The sequence below is a fragment of the Macaca nemestrina genome, chromosome 6 (genome assembly GCF_043159975.1).
Source record: "Macaca nemestrina isolate mMacNem1 chromosome 6, mMacNem.hap1, whole genome shotgun sequence".
NCBI lineage: Eukaryota > Metazoa > Chordata > Mammalia > Primates > Cercopithecidae > Macaca > Macaca nemestrina.
The window spans coordinates 45,767,224-45,789,064 of NC_092130.1; the positions used below are offsets into that span (position 1 = coordinate 45,767,224).

Here is a 21,841-nt window from a genome sequence, read left to right on the forward strand (position 1 = left end):
ATATGGCAAAACTCCATCTCTACAAAAACATACAAAAAATTAGCTGGGCGTGGTGACATACGCCTGTAGTCCCAGCTACTCAGAAGACTGAGGTGGGAGAACCGCTTGAGCCTGGGAGATTGAGGCTGCAGTAAGCCATGACTGTGCTACTGGACTCCAGCCTAGGCAACAGAATAAGACCCTGTCTCAGAATATATATATATATATATGTATATATATAAAAAGAGAGAGAGAGAGAGAGAGGAGAAAAATGGCATTTCTCATCTGCCTAACCTTTGGGATAGTAGAAAGGTAAGTTTAAGTGAGATGGGACAACATATTTTAAAAGTTAAGTAGCTTTCATATTAAGTATTATCCACACAATATCAAATCCTTTGATGACTCCTTTAAGTGTGGCCACAAAAATATGAAAAAATTATTGGTGATAGCAATTATAACAGTTGCTCTTGGCCAGGCACCATGGCTCACGCCTGTATTCCCAGCGCTTTGGGAGGCCAAGGTGGGTGGATCACTTGAGGTCAGACATTCAAGAGCAGCCTGGCCAACATGATGAAACTCTGTCTCTACTAAAAATACAAAAATTAGCCAGGCATGGTGGCCGATGCCTGTAATCCCAGCTACTCCGGAGGCTGAGGCAGGGAGAATCGCTTGAACCTGGGAGGCAGAGGTTGCAGTGAGCTGAGATCTTGCCACTGCACTCCAGCCTGGGCAACAGAGGGAGACTCTGTCTCAAAAAAAAAAAAAAAAAAAAATTGCTCTTAACCAATTGTTATTGATATTTCTTTGTTCGATTACCTGTATGTACGCTATACTACTATACATTTTTCTAAACTGATGTCAGTATATATTCTACTTTTTTATCTTTATTGTCCAGAAAAACATAATCCTTCTGCTACATACACAACCTTCATAAGGCCATTTTCTGCATATTTTCAGAGCCTTCAACCCTAGTTAAGAAAATTGTAGGCCCAGCACAGTGGCTCACACCTGTAATCCCAGCGCTTTGGGAGGCCAAGGCAGGCAGATCACAAAGTCAGGAGTCCAAGACCAGCCTGGCCAACATGGTGAAACCCCCGTCTCTACTAAAAATACAAAGTAGCCAGGCGTGGTGGCGGGTGCCTGTAATCCCAACTACTCGGGAGGCTGAGGCAGAAGAATCCCTTGAACCCGGGAGGCAGAGGTTGCAGTGAGCCGAGACCATGCCAGTGCACTCCAGCCTGGGCAACAGAGTGAGACGACTCCATCTAAAAAAAAAAGAAAGAAAGAAAATTATAAACAACAAAATAAGTGACAAGAAACTGTTCCAGTAAGGATATAAGCACTATACTAAGAATATTCCATTACATTTGATTATTTAGACTCAAAACTGGGAGACAGGCATTTCTAATGAAATTTGCTGATATGCAGAAGTGAACTTAGGCTCCCACCAGAGCTCCTTTGCCTGGCTGTTCATGATTGTTGCATTTTCAGGTGGTAAATAGGATCAATTTGATTTACTTTTCAGGAAAGGGTAAATTATTTTGGGTTCTTTAATTATTAAAAATAAAGACTGTTCAGCCGGGCACAGTGGCTCACACCTATAATCCCAGCACTTTGGGAGGCCGAGGTGGGTGGATCAAGAGATCAGGAGTTTGAGACCAGTCTGGCCAAGATGGTGAAACCCTGTCTCTACTATAAATACAAATATTAGCTGGGCGTGTTAGCAGTTACCTGTAATCCAAGCTACTCGGGAGGCTGAGGCAGGAGAATTGCTTGAACCCGGGAGGTGGAGGTTGCAGTGAGCCGAGATCCTGCCACTGCACTCCAGCCTGGGTGACAGAGCAAAACTCCCTATAAAAAAAAAAAAAAAGAAAAAAAGACTGTTCCATTTCTATTTCAAACAAAGAACAGTTTCAGTTACAAACAGGTTTATAAGAACAACAGTTTTGTTTACTGAAACTGTCTTGTGGTTCCTTTTTAAGAACAGTTACTTTGGCCTCATTTGCTTTTGACAGGACAGCTGTTTGTATCTGAAGTTAGCAGCTCTGAGCTACATCACAAGTACATTCATCCCCACCAGGCCTGAAAATCCCATTGCTTTCTTTGAAAACTTCTCATTTTTATGTAACTCTTACCATTCTTCCTGCCCATTCTGGTTACTTTTCATCATCTTGCACTTGAACTGTTGGGAATGAATAGCCTTCTGGATTGCCTCTCTCTAATCCAACCCACATGTTGAATTGAGTTCCTGAACTACTGATTCCATTTTTTTACTTTCCTATACTCCCAGATCTGTGATTACTCCCTCCACTTGCTCCATCAAGTTAAAATTTTTCTGCATGACTTTTCTCATCTCAAGCTAAGTAAAATCCACAGTGCTACCCAGGCCCCACATGACCTGGCCTTGCTACCTCTTTGACTTCCACACTCCTTCCCACTCACTCCACTCCAGACACATTTGCTATTTCTCTAGCTATTCAAGCACAAGCCTGCCATTACACATATTTCCGTTACTTGGGATACTCTTCCCCAAGACATCCAGGGAACTCAAACTCTCACTCCTTTAGGCCCTTGTTCAAATGTTACTTTAATTGAAGAGGGCTTCCCTAAATACCCTACATGACACAGCTCACTCTGTGTTCCTCTTACTCTGCTTATGTTTCTTCATAACACTTATCATTGTTATGTATTTGTGTCTTTTTTACTATCTTATTTTATAGAGATGAGGTCTCACCATGTTGCTCAGGCTGCTCCCAAACTCCTGGCCTTAAGTGATCCTCCTGCCTCAGCCTCCCAAAGTGCTGGGGTTATAGGTGTGAGCCACTGCCTCTGGCCCTATTCATGTCTATGTTTATCTTTTTTCAATGGAATATAAGTCTATACATAGCCTGTCAATTCCAAGGTAACCATGTCTGTTTCCCTGTTAGACCATCAGTGAGTAGAGACCAAGGACTGTGCCTTATTCACCTGGGTATTCTCAGCACTTGGCTTGGGGCCTCACACTTAACAGGCACAATATTCAGTAAACATTTTTGAAGGAATAAATTTAAAGTGTTTTACCTTCCAGACTTCTGATAATTCTTTTTTTTTCTTTTTAGAAACAGGGTCTCACTCTGTCACCCAGACTGGAGTGCAGTGGCGTGATCATAGCTCACTGTATCCTTAACTTCCTGGGCTCAAGTTATCCTCCCACCTCAGCCTCCTAAGTAGCTGGTACTACAGGCGCACACCACCACACCCAATAATTGTATTTTTTGTAGAGACAGGATTTCACCATGTTTCCCAGGCTGGTCTCAAACTCCTGGACTCAAGCAATCAGCCTGCCTCAGCCTCCCAAAGTGCTGGGATTATAGGCATGAACTACAGCCCTAGACCTATTTTGACTATTTTGACCCTCATTAATTCATTACTATAAGTTACTGTTGCACTTATAGCGTAAACCACATCACTAGCACTTGTTTCTAAACTATGTTGGTCTCAAGTTTTTTTTTTTTTTTACTTGAATGCTTAGTAATGAGAGGTCTCAAGTTCTTTCAGGTTCTCGAGTGTTATGCTATATTGTGATAAGGCCTAATACTGTAGTTGAAGTAGTGTTAGCCTCTGGGCAGGCCCAGCTCACCTGAGAAGGGCTAGAGGTACAGTATCAAATGCCAATTCTTTTTTCTTTTCTCTTTCTGAGACGGAATCTCATCTGTTACCCAGTCTGGAGTGCAGTGGCGCTATCTCAGCTCACTGCAACCTCCACCTCGCCAGTTCAAGCGATTCTCCTGCCTCAGCCTCCGGAGTAGCTGGAACTACAAGCATGTGCCACCACGCCTGGCTAATTTTTTTTTTTTTTTTTTTGAGACAGAGTCTTGCTCTGTCACCCAGGCTGGAGTGCAGTGGCGTGATCACAGCTCACTGCAACTTCTGTCTCCTGGATTCAAGCAATTCTCCTACCTCAGCCTCCTGAGTAGCTGGGATTACAGGCGCCCGCCCACACGCCCAGCTAATTTTTGCTTTTTTTTTTTTTTTTTTTTGATGGAGTCTCACTCTGTCGCCTGGGCTAGAGTGCAGAGGTGCAATCTCAGCTCACTGCAACCTCTGCCTCCCAGGTCCAAGCGATTCTCCTGCCTCAACCTCCCGAGTAGGTGGGATTACAGGCGCCTATCACTGCTGCCAGCTAACTTTTTGTATTTTTAGTAGAGACGGGGTTTCACCATGTTGTCCAGGCTGGTCTCAAACTCCTGACCTCGTGATTCACCCACCTTAGCCTCCCAAAGTGCTGGGATTACAGGCATGAGCGGCCGCCTCCAGCTAATTTTTGTATTTTTAGTAGAGACAGGGTTTCACTATGTTGGCCAGGCTGGTCTCGACCTCCTGACCTCAGGTCATCCACCCACCTCAGCCTCCCAAAGTGTCTTTTTCCATTTCTAACCCCAACTATTTATCTACAGATACCCTGACACCACAGTATTAGAGATGTATACCTTTGCCTCTAAACCTACCTTTTCCTCATGACATTTTCTCATGAATAACTTCACCAGTTCCTTCATTCATTCATTAAAAAAACAATTTTTTTTTGGAAACAGAGTCTCACTCGGTCGCCCAGACTGGAGTGCAATGGTGTGATCATAGCTCACTGCATCCTCTACCTCCCAAGCTCAAGCAATCCTCCTACCACAGCCTCCTGAGTAACCGGGATTAGGCATGTGCTACCACACCCAGCTAATTTTTAAAATTTTGTGTACAGACATGATCTCACTATATTGCCCAAGTTGGAAAGAGTATTTATTTTTCTGTTTCTTTTGTTTGTTTTTGAGACGGAGTTTCACTCTTGTTGCCCAGGCTGGAGTGCAATGGCATCGTCTCATCTCACTGCAAAGTCCGCCTCCAGAGTTCAAGTGATTCTCCTGCCTCAGCCTCCCAAGTAGCTGCGATTACAGGCACCTTCTACTAAACCTGGCTAATTTTTGTATTTTTAGTAAAGACAGGGTTTCACCTTGTTGGCCAAGCTAATCTCGAATTCCTGACCTCAGGTGGTCTGCCTGTCCCAGCCTCCCAAAGTGATGGGATTACAGGCATGAGCCACCGTGCCTGGCTGGAAAAAATACTTATTAAATACCTTTCATGTGCCAGGCACCAAGTAAAAAGGAACAGGACAGAGAGGATGTCTTCCTTCTGTGGATCTGTGGAGTTTATAGTTGAAAGAAACAAAAATGTAGATAAATATATATTTTAAACTTTTAAATTGGTAAGTGCTATTGAGGAATCAGTGCTGAGGCAGAAAATAGCAAAGAAGGACCTGGTTTGGATAGGATGGTTAGGACAGGAGATGACATTTGAGCTGTGATCCAAAGGATGAGAAAATTATGTGAAAAGAGGAGCTGGGTTGGGGAAAGGGCTCCAGGCAGGAAGAGCATCTAGAAAGGCCCAGCTCCAGGAATCAGCTTGCTGTGGTTGGCAAGGCAGAATGGCATGAGATGAGATTGGAACAGTAGAGGGGGACAGAGCCATGAGAAACTTATAAGCCATTTTCAGGAGTTTAGAGGTTTGGAGCAGCAATTGAAGATTTATAGATAGAAGAATAACATGGTCCAAGTATGCTTTAAGATGAATCCATTAACAAAAACTCAGGCCATGCAAGTTGGCTCATGCCTGTAATCCCAGCACTTTGGGAGGCCAAGGCAGGAGGATCACTTGAGCCCAGGACCTAGAGACCAGCCTAGGCAACATAGGGAGACTCCATCTCTATAAAAATTTTAACAAATTAGCTGGGCATGGAGTTGCATACCTGTGATCCCAGCTGCTTCGGAGGCTAAAGTGGGAGGATCACTTGGGAAGTTGAGGCTGCAGTGAACCATGATCATACCACCGTACTCCCGCCTGGGCAACAGAGCAAGACCCCATCTCAAAAAAAAAAAAAAATCTATCCAGCCACTGTGAGGATAAGTTGTTGGAGGGGAAATAATGAAGTTGTTGTAACTTGGGCCAGAAGTGATGGTGGCCTGCAGTAAGGTGTTTGCACTAGAGAGAGAGAAGTAGACTTACTAATTCAAGTAAAACTTTGGACTTTGTTACCTCTTTTGCTTTTGCTAGCCACATGCAATCAATCATGAATTGTTGCTTTTTGTTTGTTTGTTTTGAGATAGAGTCTTGCTCTGTCACCCTGGCTGGAGTGCAGTGGCATGATCTTGGCTCAATATAACCTCTGCCTCCCAGGTTCTTCTGCCTCAGCCTCCTGAGTAACTGTCACTACAGGCGTGCACCACTATGTCCAGCTGATTTTTGCATTTTTGTAGAGATGGAGTTTCTCCATGTTCGCCAGGCTGGTCTTAAACTCCGCCCACCTCAGCCTCCTAAAGTGCTGGGATTACAGGTGTGAGCCACTGTGCCAGGTCAATTGTGAAATCATTTTTTTTTTTTTTTTTTTTTTTGAGACGGAGTCTCGCTCTGTCGCCCAGGCTGGAGTGCAGTGGCCGGATCTCAGCTCACTGCAAGCTCCGCCTCCCGGGTTCACGCCATTCTCCTGCCTCAGCCTCCCGAGTAGCTGGGACTACAGGCGTCCGCCACATCGCCCGGCTAGTTTTTTGTATTTTTTAGTAGAGACGGGGTTTCACCATGTTAGCCAGGATAGTCTCGATCTCCTGACCTCGTAATCCACCCGTCTCGGCCTCCCAAAGTGCTGGGATTACAGGCTTGAGCCACCGCGCCCGGCCGTGAAATCATTTTTTTTTCTTGAGATGGAGTCTGGCTCTGTCACCCAGGCTGGAGTGCAGTGGTGTAATCTCGGCTCACTTCAACCTCTGCCTCCCAGGTTCAAATGATTCTCCTGCCTCAGCCTCCCAAGTAGCTGAGATTACAGGTGCGTGCCACCATGCCCGGCTAATTTTTGTATTTTTAGTAGAGACGCTGTTTCACCATATTGGCCAGGCTGGTCTTGAACTCCTGACCTCGTGATCCACCTGCCTGGGCCTCCCAAAGTGCTAGGATTACAGGCATGAGCCACCGCGCCCAGCCATGAAATCTTAGAGATTCCAACCTTTACAGTTTCTCATAGGATTGCCTATTTCTCTGTTCCCACTGACTCAACCCAGGCCCTGTTACCTCTCACCTGCGTAACTGCAGCAGCCTCATTACTTATCTCAGCTTTCAGACTTGACTTGTTCCAATAAAATCTGCACACTGCTGCCAGAGGAAACATTTAAAAATACAATTCTGACCATGTTTCTGTTCTGCTCAAAATTCCCAAAAGTTTCTACACTTTGGGAGTCAAGGCCCCCCGGTGGTCTAGGCCAAATCGATTCAGTTAAACTATAATACTTGCCTGGTCCTTTTCCTATAACTATTCCTTTTTGTATGTTATTTTCTCATGATATAATTCCTTCTGGATATTAGTCCCCATTTTACAGATGCAGGAACTGAAACTTTGAGTGGCTAATGTCGGAACAAGTCTTTAACCTGTAGCTTTAGTTTGTAGCTAGATTAAGTTTTTCATTTTAAGTGTTTTGTAAAAGTGTATAGAATGTTATAATTTTTTTTTTTTTTTAAAGATACAGGGAGGGTCTCGCTCTGTCACCCAGGCTGGAGTGCAGTGGCACAATCATATCTTACTGCATCTTTGAACTCCTGGGCTCATGCAATCCTCCTACCTCAGCTTCCCAAGTAGCTGGGACTTCACATGCACACTACCACACCTAACTAATTTAAAAAAGTTTTTTTCAGAGATAGGGTCTCACTTTGTTGTCCAGGCTGGTCTCCAACTCCTAGTCTCAAGCAGTCCTCCCACATAAGCCTTCCAAAATGCTGGGATTGCAAATGTGAGTCAGGGAGCTAGCTCTGCCTCAAAATTTTTAAAGGCTCACCAAAATGCCAAGGATATCAGGAAAGAAAGCCTATCTAGGACAATAGCTGTAATCTTAAGGAGCTGAGGAGCCTTGCGAATTGCCTCAGGCCACGTTACTGTTTATTAAACCAAACTGAATTCAAGACCAGGTGAGTGGAGAGAGTATAGAGGGAAACCCAGACTGGAACAACAGGCTCTCCCACTGCAGATTAATGAACTCTAAAGAAACCCTTCTGGCCCAGTGCAGTAGCTCACGCCTCTAATCCCAGCACTTTGGGAAGCCAAGATGGGTGGATCACTAGAGGTCAGGCGTTTGAGACCAGCCTGGCCAACAAGGTGAAACCCTGTCTCAACTAAAAATACAAAAAAATTGGCCGGGCACGGTGGCTCAAGCCTGTAATCCCAGCACTTTGGGAGGCCGAGACGGGCGGATCATGAGGTCAGGAGATCGAGACCATCCTGGCTGACACGGTGAAACCCCGTCTCTACTAAAAAATACAAAAAACTAGCCGGGCGAGGTGGCGGGCGCCTGTAGTCCCAGATACTCGGGAGGCTGAGGCAGGAGAATGGCGTGAACCCGGGATGTGGAGCTTGCAGTGAGCCGAGATCTGGCCACTGCACTCCAGCCTGGGCAGCAGAGCGAGACTCCGTCTCAAAAAAAAAAAACAAAAAACAAAAAAATTAGCCAGGCGTGGTGGCAGGCACTTGTAGTTCCAGCTACTTAGAAGGCTGAGGCATGAGAATCGCTTGAACGAGGCAGGCGGAGGTTGCGGTGAGGCGAGATCGTGCCACTGCACTCCAGCCTGGGCAACAGAGTGAGACTGTGTCTTTGAAAAATAAAAATAAAAAGGCCAGATGCGGTGGCTCATGCCTGTAATCCCAGTGCTTTGGGAGGCCGAGGTGGGTGGATCACGAGGTCAGGAGATCGAGACCACCCTGGCTAACATGGTGAAACCCTGTCTCTATTAAAAATACAAAAAATTAGCTGGGCGTGGTGGCGGGCGCCTGTAGTCCCAGCTACTCGGGAGGCTGTGGCAGGAGAATGGAGTGAACCCAGGAGGTGGAGGTTGCAGTGAGTCAAGATCTCACTACTGCACTCTAGCCTGGGCGACAGATCGAGACTGTCTCAAAAAAAAAAAAAAAAAAAAAGGAAACCCTTCAACCCCTAGAGGACAGAAATGTTCCTAGGAGTCCTTCATGTTACAAATCATATTTATTAAGTACCTATTTTGTGACAGGCCCTGAAAATAGTTTTTGGAGGGAAAAAAAGTATATAGGGGCCATAACATCAGGAAGCTTATGAAATGTCTGCTGGTATACAATTGTATAACTTCAGTGATTAAATTGTAAACCGGGCGCCATGGTTTATGCCTGTAATCCCAGCACTTTGGGAGGCCAAGGCAGATGGATCACCTGAGGTCAGGAGTTTGAGACCAGCCTGGCCAACACCGTGAAACCCCATCTCTACTAAAACTACAAAATTAACCAGGCATGGTGGGGCACAACTGTAATCCCAGCTACTCAGGAGGCTGAGGCAGGAGAATCGCTTGAACCCAGGAGGCAGAGGTTGTAGTGAGCCAAGATCGCACCATTGCACTCCAGCCTGGGCAACAAGAGCAAAACTCGGTCTCAAAAAAAAAAAAAAGTAAATCATAAAGTTGCTGAGGAAGCTTGTTACCCAACCAAACTGGAGTCTGCTTCCCAATGCAGTAAGGCCTGACATCTATATTGAGGCTTTACATGAGGGTGTTTATTTGCAGGGCGCCAAACAAGGAGAATGTGGCAGCTCACACTTAAGACCTGACTTCCCCAATGGCTTACAAACCAGAGTGGTTTGTTTTTTGTTTTTTTTTGTTTTTTTTTTTTTTTTGTCAGAGTCTTACTCTCTAGCCCCGACTGGAGTGCAATGGCGCGATCTGGGCTTACTGCAACCTCCGCCTCCTACGTTCAAGTGATTCTCTGCCTCAGCCTCCCAAGTTGCTGGGATTACAGGCGTGCACCACCGCACTCAGCTAATTTTTGTATTTTAAAGAGAGATGCAGTTTCACCATGTTGGCCAGGCTGGTCTTGAACTCCTGACCTCAGGTGATCTGCCCACCTCGGCCTCCCAAAGTGCTGAGATTACAGGTGTGAGCCACTGTGCCCGGCCCAAGCAAGAGTTTTTAAAGGGAGGGGTAAATTTCAGAAAAGCAGAAGTTACAGGCAAAATTGTATATCAGTACATGAGGTTATACATTGGTTTGGCCTAAAAAGATGGACTATCTTTTTTTTTTTTTTTTTTTTTGGTAGAGGAGACAAGGTCTCACACTGTTGCTCAGGCTGGAGTGCAGTGGTGGGAACACTACAGCCTGGATCTCCCAGGCTCAAATCAAGCAATCCTGCCACCTCAGCCGCCCGAGTAGCTGGGACTGCAGGCACACAAGCATGCCCAGCTAATTATTTTATTTTTTGTGGAGATGAGGTCTCACTGTATTGCCTAGGCTGGTCTTAAACTTCTGGGCTCAGGCAATCCTCCTGCCTGAGCCTCCGAAAGTGTTGGGATTACAGGCATGAGCCACCACACCCGGCTCCCGTGGATCCATTTGATATGGGTCTGGGTTTCTGAAAAACAACTTAGGGACATATGTAAAGATGTTATCTTTAGTTTTTATAAAGAACCAAACATCTTATGACTCAAACTTCTTAGGCTGTTGTTTTGAGCTACTATTACTTTCTTGCTTATCAAGTTGCTCAGGGCTAGCTAGGTATGGGGAATTTCCCTTAAAGGAACTTGAGATTTTCCCTTATTTCCATACTTGGTTGGGAGGGCCAGGCAGGCCCCTAAGAGGGGTCCCTGCTCCATCTCAATATCTGTGACAGAGGACTTAACCAAATCTGGGAGGAAGGCCTTGATGAGAGGAAGACCTGAAGAGTTGAGACCTGAAGAGTGTGTAGGAGTTAGCTGGGTGAAATGCAGAGGTGGGTAGAAGCTTTTCTGGCGGAGGGAAACCCTAGTGTCAAGGGAGAGCGCATGGTGTGAAGCACTTCCTGAGGCTGGAGCAGAAAGAGGAGATCCAGCAGAGCCAATGATAGGCTTTGCTGAGAATCCCTAAACAGCTCTTGATGCATTTAAAGAAGGCAACACCAATCCATTAGAAAAGTACATTGATGTCAAAACAGTCTTATGTAAAGCTGAATACCTGTATGCTCTCTTTGGCAGCACATATACTAAAATTGAAACAATACAGAGATTAGCATGGCCCCTGCACGAGGATGACAGGCAAATTCATGAACTGTTCCATAGTAAAATAAACATACAAAAAGGCTGACTATGGCCATGCGCGGTGGCTCACACCTATAATCCTAGCACTTTGGGAGGCCGAGGCGGATGGATTGCCTGAGCTCAGGCATTGGAGACCAGGCTGGGCAACACGGTGAAACCCCATCTCTAATAAAATGCAGAAAACTAGTCGGGTGTGACCAGCCTGGGCAAAACCATGAAACTCTGTCTCTACTAAAATACAAAAAATTAGCCAGGCATGGTGGAGTGCAACTGTAGTCCTAGTTACTCGGGAGGTTGAGGCAGGAGAATTGCCTGAAACCAAGAGGCGGAGGTGCGGTGAGCCTAGCTCAAGCTCACACCACTGCACTCCAGCCTGCGAGACAGAGCGAGACTCCGCCTCCAAAAAAAAAAAAATGCTGACTATCTGGCTACGCTTCTGTAATCTCAGCACTTTGGGAGGCAGAGGCTGGAGGATCCCTTGAGCCCAAGAGTTCAAGATCAGCCTGGGCAACATAGTGAGTCCCCTATCTCTAGAAAACATTTAAAATATTAGCTGGGCCTGGTGGCACACGCCTGTGGTCCCAGCTATGTGGGGAAGGATTCCTTGAGCTGAAGAGATTGAGGCTGCAGTGAGCTATGATAGCCCTATTGGACTCCAGCCTGGGAGAAAGAGCAAGACTATCTATCTATCTATCTATCTATCTATCTATATAATTTATTTTTAATTTTATTTATTTATTTTTTGAGACGGAGACAGAGTCTCGCTTTGTCACCCAGGCTGGAGTGCAGTGGTGCGATCTCAGCTCACTGCAACCTCCACCTCCTGGGTTCAAGCTATTCTCCTGCCACAGCCTCCCGAGTAGCTGGCATTACAGGCACCTGCCATCATGCCCAGCTAATTTTTGTATTTTTGTAGAGATGGGGTTTCTTTTTTTTTTTTTTTTTTTTTTTTTTTTTTTGAGACGGAGTCTCACGCTGTTGCCCAGGCTGGAGTGCAGTGGCGCGATCTCGGCTCACTGCAAGCTCCGCCTCCCGGATTCCCGCCATTCTCCTGCCTCAGCCTCCTGAGTAGCTGGGACTACAGGCGCCCGCCACCGCGCCCGGCTAATTTTTTGTATTTTTAGTAGAGACGGGGTTTCACTGTGGTCTCGATCTCCTGACCTTGTGATCCGCCCGTCTCGGCCTCCCAAAGTGCTGGGATTACAGGCTTGAGCCACCGCGCCCGGCCTAGATGGGGTTTCACTATGTTGGCCAGGCTGGTCTTGAACTCCGAACCTCAGGTGATTCGCCTACCTCAACCTCCCAAAGTGCTGAGATTACAGTTGTGAGCCACCGTGCCCGGCCAAGACCATCTATAAAACAACTGAATAACCAGCTGAATAAAAGCCGAATAACCAGCATTTATCTGGTACATAGCTACAGTGTGTAAATCACTGGTGAATTCAATAAGCACAAATAAAAAGAAAAAAAATGAATTCAATAAACACGTGTACTTTGAAAATGTATCTTAGGCAGGGCGCGGTGGTGATCCCAGCACTTTGGGAGGCTGAGGCAGGTGGATCACTTATGCTAAGGTGTTTGAGACCAGCCTGGCCAACATGTTGAAACCCGGTCTCTACTAAAAATACAAAAAGTAGCCAGGCGCAGTGGCTCACGCCTGTAATCCTAGCACTTTGGGAGGCCGAGGCGGGCGGATCACCTGAGGTCAGGAGTTGGAGACCAGCCTGCCCAACATGGTGAAACCCCGTCTCTACCAAAAATACAAAAATTAGCCGGGCATGGTGGTGCGCGCCTGTGCTCCCAGCTACTCAGGAAACTGAGGTAGGAGAATCGCTTGAATCCGGGAGGCAGAGGTTGCAGTAAGCTGAGATCGCACCATTGCACTCCAGCCTGGGCGACAAAATCGAGACTCCGTTTCAAAAAAAAAAAAAAAAAAAATTTGCCAGACAGTGGTGGTGGGTGCCTGTAGTTTGCGCTACTCTGGAGGCTGAGGTAGGAGAATCGCTTGAATCCAGGGGGTGGAGGCTGCAATGAGCCGAGATCGCGCCATTGCACCCCAGCCTGGGAGACAGAGCGGGACAACGTCTCAAAAAAAAAAAAAAAAAAAAAAAAAAAAGCCAAAGGTAATTTCCCCTAGGGAGGCACGGGGTGTTCCCTTTTAGGCACGCAGGCCCCTAAAATCCCTTCGGGCGGGCGGGTGTGGGGAGACCAGGCGGCTAGGAGACCCGGGCGGCGTTAGGGGATGCGAGCAGACTCGCTCAGCTGGGCAATTGGCGGCAATACTGCCAGGTGGCGGAACCTAGGGCGCTCGGCGACGCGGTCCTGCGGACTGTCGCTAGTGAGGCACCCGCCGGCCCGGAAGGGGCTGATGCGAACTGTGGCCACGGCAGCCATCGCGCTTTGCAGTTCTCCTGGTGTACGGCCAACGCCAAGCAGGGGATTGCGTTCTCTCCAGTCGCAGGTGAGTGACAGCCCCTTCTTCTGGGAGGACCGGCGGGCAGCAGCTATGGGTCCCCTAGAAGGCGCACTTTTAGGGCCAAGACCTGCTCTGGGTCCCTGCCTGTGGCACTGCGTGAAGGGGCGCCTGTTTTTCACCCCGGGTTAGGCGGCACGAGGGAGGACAGGTCTCATCCATACTCCGCGGGGCCGTCTGATAGTCCTCGGGGCAGAACACTGCTGCTGTCAGACGCTGGTCTTTTCAGGAAAGAACGAGATGGCTGCAAGCAAGCCCCTTCCTTTCCCTCGGCCTCAGTTTCCTTAGCTGGTAAAGTGAAGGTGGCGGATCTCACTGACAGCTGAAGAGGCTATGACGCGGCCTTGTGTTTTCAGCGCTCCCAATTAGTGTAGAGGCAAATTGAGCTTCCTTACTAGTACTGGTTAACGTTTTCCGTAGCCCAAAGTTCCAGTTGAGTGGAAAAAAGATACAGTTTTGAGAGAACTGTACTGATTTTTATTTTTATTTTTAAAATTTTTGTTGTTGTTTTGAGACAGAGTTTCCCTCTTGTCGCCCAGGCTGGAGTGCAGTGGCACGATCTTTGCTTACTGAAATCTCTGCCTCCTGGGTTCAAGCGATTCTCCTGCCTCAGCCTCCCGAGTAGCTGGGACTACAGGCGCCCGCCATCATGCCCGGCGAATTTTTTTGTATTTTTTAGTGGAGATGGGGTTTCACCATGTTAGTCAGGATGGTCTCGATCTCCTGACCTCGTGATCCGCCCGCCTCGGCCTCCCAAAGTGCTGGGATTATAGGGGTGAGCCACCGCATCCGGCCTAATTTTTCTATTTTTAGTAGAGATGGGATTTCGCCATGTTAGCCAGTCTGGTCTCCAACTCCTGACCTCAGGTGATCTATTCGCCTCCGCGTCCCAAAGTGCTGGGATTAAAGGCATGAGCCGCCTCACTGGGCCACTGTACTGATTTTTAAGGTGTTGAAACTTTTCCAAGATAAAAATTTGTTTTAAAACAGCTAAAACTTTGACATTGTTAGCTGAAAGAACCAAATTCGTCAGCAATTTAAGGTGTTTGGTACATTGGACAAAATGAGGTGAAGAAGTCCTTTTAACTTGAAAAATTAAACCTACTATTATTTATTTGTGTGTTCTTACATCAGCCTCTATATTACCAAGTATCTTTGAAGACGTCCTATATTCTGTGTTAAAATATCAGTGAAGAGTAAGTCGCATTGAAACAATGAAAGAAGGAAAGAAAAGGAACATTTATTGACTACTATGAGTAAGGCACTAGCTGTCATTTTACAGATGACAAATAAATGGTAGTGCCAGTATAGCAAAGCAACATGAATATCTACTATTGTACCTTTCAGTAGACTTATGTCTGTCACCAAAATGTTTTGAACTTAAAAAATGTTAAGATCGTTCATTGGCATTTTCTGAGTTTGTAGAAAAGGAAGGTGTCTTCATTTTAGAAATATCAGAGATGCATTGTCAGTAATTATAAAGATTAGCAGTTTAAATAAGGTACATTTTAACCTTCCTTTGACTCGCATTATTATACTGGAATGGAAATTCAAGCAAGAATTAAGAAAAAAGATGAGTCTAACAGAAATGAAAATCAGCCTGGGCAACATGTCAAGACCCAGTCTCTCTCTAAAAAAAAAAAAAAAAAAAAAAAAAAATTGCTGGGTGCATGGCTCTGGCTAGTAAGCCAGTAGTCCCAGCTACTCGCTGCTGAGATGGGAGGATTGCTTGAAGCCAGGTCAAGACCTGTGACCTGTGATCATGCCACTGCATTCCAGCCTGGCTGACAGAAAAGGACACTGGTGCTAAAAAAAAAAAAAAAAAGAAAAAAGAAATAGCAAAAGAAATGAAAATTATTGCCACATCATTTGAAGCTTACAAGTTAGAATGCTGTATTAGTATCTCTTTTCTTTTTTTTTTTTTTTTTGACACGGAGTCTTGCTCTATCGCCCAGGCTGGAGTGCAATGGTTCCAGGCTCACTGCAACCTCCACCTCCAGGCTTCAAGTGATTCTCCTGCCTCAGCCTCTCAAGTAGCTAGGATTACAGGCGTGCACCACCACACCCTGCTAATTTTTGTATTTTTAGTAGAGATGGGGTTTCACCATGTTGGCCAAGCTGGTCTTGAACTCCTGACCTAAAGTGATCCTTCCAGCTTGGCCTCCCAAAGTTCTTGGATTACAGGCATGAGCCATCGTGTCCTCCTATAGGTATATTTCTACACTTTTTTTTTTTTTTGAGATGGAGTTTCGCTCTTGTTGTCCAGGCTGGAGTGCAGTGGCATGATCTTGGCTCACTACAACCTCCGCCTCCTGGGTTCAAGCGGTTCTCCTGCCTCAGCCTCCTGAGTAGCTGGGATTACAGGTGCACGCCACCACGCCCAGTTAATTTTTGTATTTTTAGTAGAGATGGTGTTTCACCATGTTGGTCAGGCTGGTCTTGAACTCCTGACCTTATGATCTGCCCGCCTCGGCCTCCCAAAGTGCTGGGATTACAGGCGTAAGCCACCACACCTGGCCTATTTTTGGAATTTTTTTTTTTTTTTTGTAGAGATGGGGTCTTCCCATGTTGCCCAGGCTGGTCTCAAACACCTGTGTTCAAGTGATCCCCCACCTCAGCCTCCCAAAGTGCTGGGATTACAGACATGAGCCACTGTGCTCAACCTGGATATTTGTATTCTAGGACAGTTACTACATCCATTTCACCACAGCATTACCATGCTTTGCATCCCAAAGTTATTAGTGCATTGATTCTACAGTCATACTCCAATGTCATATTTGCCTCTTTAGACTGTTTTGTCCCTTATTTTCTCCCAGCAGTACTTTTTGGGTATTTGTATTTTGTCATCTTATGCGTTTTTTTTTTTTTTTTTTTTTCCCACAGGACCCTTAGAACTAATGTGTATTTTTTATTTTTTTTTTTTTTTGAGACAGGGTCTCACTGTCACCAAGTGCATGCTATCACGTCTGGTTAATTTTTGTATTTTTTATAGAAATGTGGTTTTCCATGTTGCCAAAGCTGGTCACGAACTAAATATTTATTTATTTATTTATTTATTGAGACGCAGTCTCGCTCTGTCACCCCAGCTGGAGTGCAGTGGCATGATCTTGGCTCACTGCAATCTCTGCCTCCCAGGTTCAAGCGATTCTCCTGCCTCAGCCTCCTGAGTAGCTGGGATTACAGGCATACGCCACCACACCACACTAATTTCTGTTTTTTTAGTAGAGACAGGGTTTCTCCATGTTGATCAGGCTGGTCTCAAACTCCTGAACTCAGGTGATCTGCCCGCCTCGGCCTCCCAAAGTGCTGGGATTACAGGCGTGAGCCACTGTGCCTGGCCATTAATATGTGGTTTTAAAAAGTAAATGAGCCAGGCATAGTGTGGCGTATGCCTGTAGTCCCAGGTACTCAGGAGGCTGAGGTGGGAGGACTGCTTGAGTCCCTGAGATTGAGGCTGCAGTGAGCAGAGACCATGCTCCTGAACTCTAGCCTGGGTGAGAGGGAGATTCTGTCAAAAAAATAAAAAGTGGCTGGGCGCACTGGCTCACACCTGTAATCCCAGCACTTTAGGAGGCCGAGGAGGGCGGATCACTAGGTCAGGAGATCAAGACCATCCTGGCTAACATGGTGAAACCCTGTCTCTACTAAAAATACAAAAAATTAGCCAGGCATGGTGGCAGGTCCCTGTAGTCCCAGCTACTCGGGATGCTGAGGCAGGAGAATGGTGTGAACCCAGGAGGCGGAGCTTGCAGTGAGCAGAGATCACACCAGTGCACTCCATCCTGGGCGACAGCGAAACTCCGTCTCAAACAAAAAAAAAAAGAAGTAAATGGTTTCGTGTAATTATTCATGTAAATCAGTTTTAAATATTAAATGCCATATAAGCTTTTTAAAATTTGCTTTAAAATTTTTTCTGTAATAGCTTTTTTGAGATATAGTTGATAGGGCCGGGCGCGGTGGCTCAAGCCTGTAATCCCAGCACTTTGGGAGGCCGAGACGGGTGGATCACAAGGTCAGGAGATCGAGACCATCCTGGCTAACACAGTGAAACCCCGTCTCTACTAAAAAATACAAAAAACTAGCCGGGCGAGCTGGCGGGCGCCTGTGGTCCCAGCTACTCGGGAGGCTGAGGCAGGAGAATGGCGTGAACCCAGGAGGCGGAGCTTGCAGTGAGCTGAGATCAGGCCACTGCACTCCAGCCTGGGCGACAGAGCGAGACTCCGTCTCAAAAAAAAAAAAAAAAAAGAGATATAGTTGATAAACCATAAAATCGACCTTTCAAAATTGTACAATTAAGTGTTTTTGGTATAGTCGCAATGTTGTGTAAACATAGCCACTATCTAATTCCAGAACATGTGATCATCCCAAAAAGAAACCCAGTACCCATTAGCAATCATTCCCCATTTTTCCTTCCTTCAGTCTGACAACCACTAATATACTTACTCTATGGATTTATGTATCCAGGATATTTCATTTAAATGAGCCATCCATATAAGTTTAATGGAACAAGGCTTTAAGAAGTTACTTGTAATCTGAGATTCTGTTCCATTACATCCTTTGCACTGATTTTCATGTTACTTGAGTAGATCACTTTTCTAATCTGCATAGAGACTTTTCCTGTTTGGTATTGGTGCAATAAATAAATCTGCTGACGTGTGTATGTTTCCTTGTTCTTGACCTTTGCTCTTCACATGTCTTAATAGTGTGTTCATGGTGTTATGTAACCTGTTTTCTGGGCTCAGGTATCTGTTTGCAGCTAAGTAACTTTTATTCTTAGTTGGGCATTTTTACTTCTACTTAAAACAACAACAACAAAAAATAGTTAATTCTGTTTCTAGTTACTCCTAGTTTGTTTTAACATTCCTAGAAAGCACAATTTTTTTTTTTTTTTTTTTTTGAGGCAGAGTCTTGCTCTGTCGTCCAGGCTGGGGTGCAGTGGCTCGATCTCAGCTCACTGCAACCTCCACCTCCTAGGTACAAGTGATTCCCCTGCCTCAGCCTCCTGGTTAGCTGGGATTACAGGCGTGCGCCACAACACCCAGCTAATTTTTGTATTTTTAGTAGAGATGGGGTTTTTGCCACGTTGGCCAGGCTGGTCTGGAACTCCTGACCTCGGGTGATCCACCCACCTCGGCCTCCCAAAGTGCTGGGATTACATGTGTGAGCCACTGTGCCTGGCCGAAACCACAATTTTAAAGAAATATATATATTATTATCTTCTAAAGCAGAGTTTGTCTGTGTCTTATTAGATTATCTCTCTTGGGACAAATTTTACAACAGCAAATTGGTACCATTCTTATGCAAAAATCCTTTTTCTTCCCAGGCTTTTCACCATTCCTTAGCTCTCACTTACCAACAATCATCTTCAATGAGGACTTTGCCACTTGATTCACAGTCTGTATCAGTACCCTCCAGTCTTCCAGGTGATTACACTGCCTGTCAATGTGGACAATGTACCCTCTAGCCTGGCTTCCAGTATCTTTCACCTTCATTTTTTTTTTATCTGTCCATGCCAGAACGAGGCCTTGGAGTTTGCCACCACCCAACCCTGAACTTCTCTTGAATTCTTGAACCCCCTATATTCTCTTCCACTTTGCTGGCACAATTCTGGCCCACCTTTCACCTCTCTCACCCTTTTCTGTTTTTGGCTTAGAGAGTTTTTCTTTTTTTTTTTTTTTTTTTTGAGACGGAGTCTCGCTCTGTCGCCCAGGCTGGAGTGCAGTGGCGCGATCTCGGCTCACTGCAAGCTCCGCCTCCCGGGTTCACGCCATTCTCCTGCCTCAGCCTCCCGAGTAGCTGGGACTACAGGCGCCCACAACCGCGCCCGGCTAATTTTTTGTATTTTTAGTAGAGACGGGGTTTCACCGTGGTCTCGATCTCCTGACCTTGTGATCCGCCCGCCTCGGCCTCCCAAAGTGCTGGGATTACAGGCGTGAGCCACCGCGCCCGGCCAGCTTAGAGAGTTTTTCTACCCTATTTTCCCAATTCTGTTCTGTGAGAAGCCTGCCTTTGATCACCGCCCCATGTCTGTATACTACCTTTCTTTACCTTTGTCCACTCAACTTGAACTTCTGATCAGATCCCTACAGCCCCTCTCACTAGTACTCTCAAAATCCTGTTCCCCTTGTCCTTTTTCATTTCTATCCTGGATATTCTAATCTCTAGTCACTCCATGTTGAGCACTGCTAGTGGAGGGTGGAAGGTTGTAAATCAGCAGATTGGCACTGCTGTGAATGCCTGAGTTTCAATTCCAACTGAGTCCTTGGCTTTTTTTGGCACTCTTAACTTGATTCATTCCCCACAGTAGCTATTGTAATGCTTGCTCTGCTCCTCAAAAATTCTCTATACCCCTTCACTTTTAGAGTCAGATTCTCACCACCTCCACAAATTTTCTGGCCATCTTTCCTTCTAATCTTAGACAGAGAGATATGCTCTCAGTCCAAGCTCCTCTTGGGACTTTGTCGCTTTTGGTTAGTTCCTTCCTTCCCTATAACTTCTTCTATTCCACTAGCTCCTTCTCTTCAGTTTATCATCATACTCAAGCCTCACTCTCTTTGAGAAGAAAATTTCACTTCCAGGCCTGGTGCAGTGGCTCACGCCTGTAATCCCAGCACTTTTAGAGGCCAAGGCAGGTGGATCACTTGAGGTCAGGAGTTCGAGACCAGCCTGGCCAATATGGTGAAACCCAGTCTCTACAAAAAATATAAAAATTAGTCAGGTGGAGTGGTGCCTGCCTGTAATCCCAGCTACTCGAGAGGCTGAGGCAGAAGGATTGCTTGAACCTGGGAGGAGAAGGTTGCAGTGAGCCGAGATCGACCCTGGGCGCCAGAGCAAGACTCTGTCTCAAAAAAAAAAAAAAGAGAAAATCTCCTTCCCTTATCCCATTTCCCACATTTTAAAAAAATGATTTTAGTTTTTTACCGTTTGAAATTTTTTGAAACAGGAATCTCTCCTCACTGCCTCAGAGTAAATGGGGTATTAACCTCTTACCCCATTTACTGTCACCCTGGCTGGAGTGCAGTGGTGCGATCTTGGCTCACTACAATCTCTACTTCCGAGGCTCAAGCAATCGTCCCACCTCAGCCTCCTGAGTAGCTGGGACTACAGATGTGCACCACCACGCCTGGCTAATTTTTTTTTTTTTTTTTTTTTGAGATCTCACTCTCTCACCCAGGCTGGAGTGCAGTGGCGCAATCTCCACTCACTGCAACCTCTGCCTCTTGGGTTCAAGTAATTCTCCTGCCTCAGCCTCCTGAGTAGCTGGGATTACAGGGGCCCACGACCACACCCGGCTAATTTTTGTATTTTTAGTACAGTCAGGGTTTCACCATGTTGGCCAGGCTGGTCTTGAACTCCTGACCTCAGATGATCCACCCACCTCAGCTTCCCAAAATGCTGGGATTACAGGAGTGAACCCCTGTGCCTGGCCTAATTTGTGTATTTTTAGTAGAGTCAGGATTTCACCATGTTGGCCAGGCTGGTCTCGAACTCCTGATCTCAGACGATCCACCCGCCTCGGCCTCCCAAAGTGCTGGGATTACAGGCATGAGCCACCACCGCACCTGACCTCACTTCTTTTTTTTTTTTTGAGATGGAGTCTCGCTCTGTTGCCCAGGCTGGAGTGCAGTGGTGCGATCTCGGCTTACTGCAACCTCTGCCTCCTGGATTCAAGTGATTCTCCTGTCTCAGCCTTCCAAGTAGCTGGGACTACAGGCACGCGCCACCATGCCCAGCTAATTTTTGTATTTTTAGTAGAGATGGGGTTTCACCATGTTGGCCAGGATGGTCTCGAGCTCTTGACCTCGTGATCTGCCTGCCTTGGCCTCTGAAAGTTCTGGGATTACAGGCCTGAGCCACTGTAACCGGCTGCCTCACTTCTTAATAACAACAACCAGGCTTATTTTATGCATTTTACCTCATTTGATCTTTATACACCCTGAGAGATTTTTCAGAAGAAATGTATAGCTTGTCCAAGGTCACACACTTTATGAATCCTGGAGATAGGCTCTGCTCTGCTTTAAGCACCAAAGTGCTGAGATTACAGGCATAAGGGCAAAGGTGTTAAGATGGCAAAGTATGAGTTATCCACAGTGAATGGTAAGCAGTTTACTTTGACCTAGGGAAAGCTGCAAGTAAGAAAGTAATATGTGTTGCCAGGTGCAGTGGCTCACACCTGTAATCCCAGCACTTTGGGAGGCCAAGGCGGGTGGATCACAAGGTCAGGAGTTCAAGACCAGCCTGGCCAAGATGGTGAAACTCTGTCTCTACTAAAAATACAAAAATTAGCTGAGTATAGTGGCTG

General features: G+C 46.1%; 1 protein-coding gene and 1 non-coding gene across 3 annotated transcripts in view; both read left to right on the top strand.

The window, feature by feature from the left end:
- The window catches only part of LOC105467136 (secretion associated Ras related GTPase 1B), a 47,492-nt gene that overhangs the window by 2,663 nt on the left and 22,988 nt on the right, over positions 1-21,841 (top strand). Inside the window, exon 1 of one of the 2 annotated variants that reach the window (XM_011716554.2) lies at positions 13,404-13,527. The exons of the other annotated variant lie outside the window; for it this stretch is intronic. Within the exon in view, the coding sequence (XP_011714856.2) occupies positions 13,435-13,527 (93 nt within the window). The 5' untranslated portion in view covers positions 13,404-13,434. Of the gene's footprint in view, positions 1-13,403; positions 13,528-21,841 lie in introns of those variants that run through there. 2 annotated transcript variants of the gene reach the window in all.
- On the top strand, positions 10,988-11,091 carry LOC112424125 (U6 spliceosomal RNA). Its single transcript, XR_003014798.2, has one exon. It is a non-coding gene; the product is annotated as a U6 spliceosomal RNA (small nuclear RNA).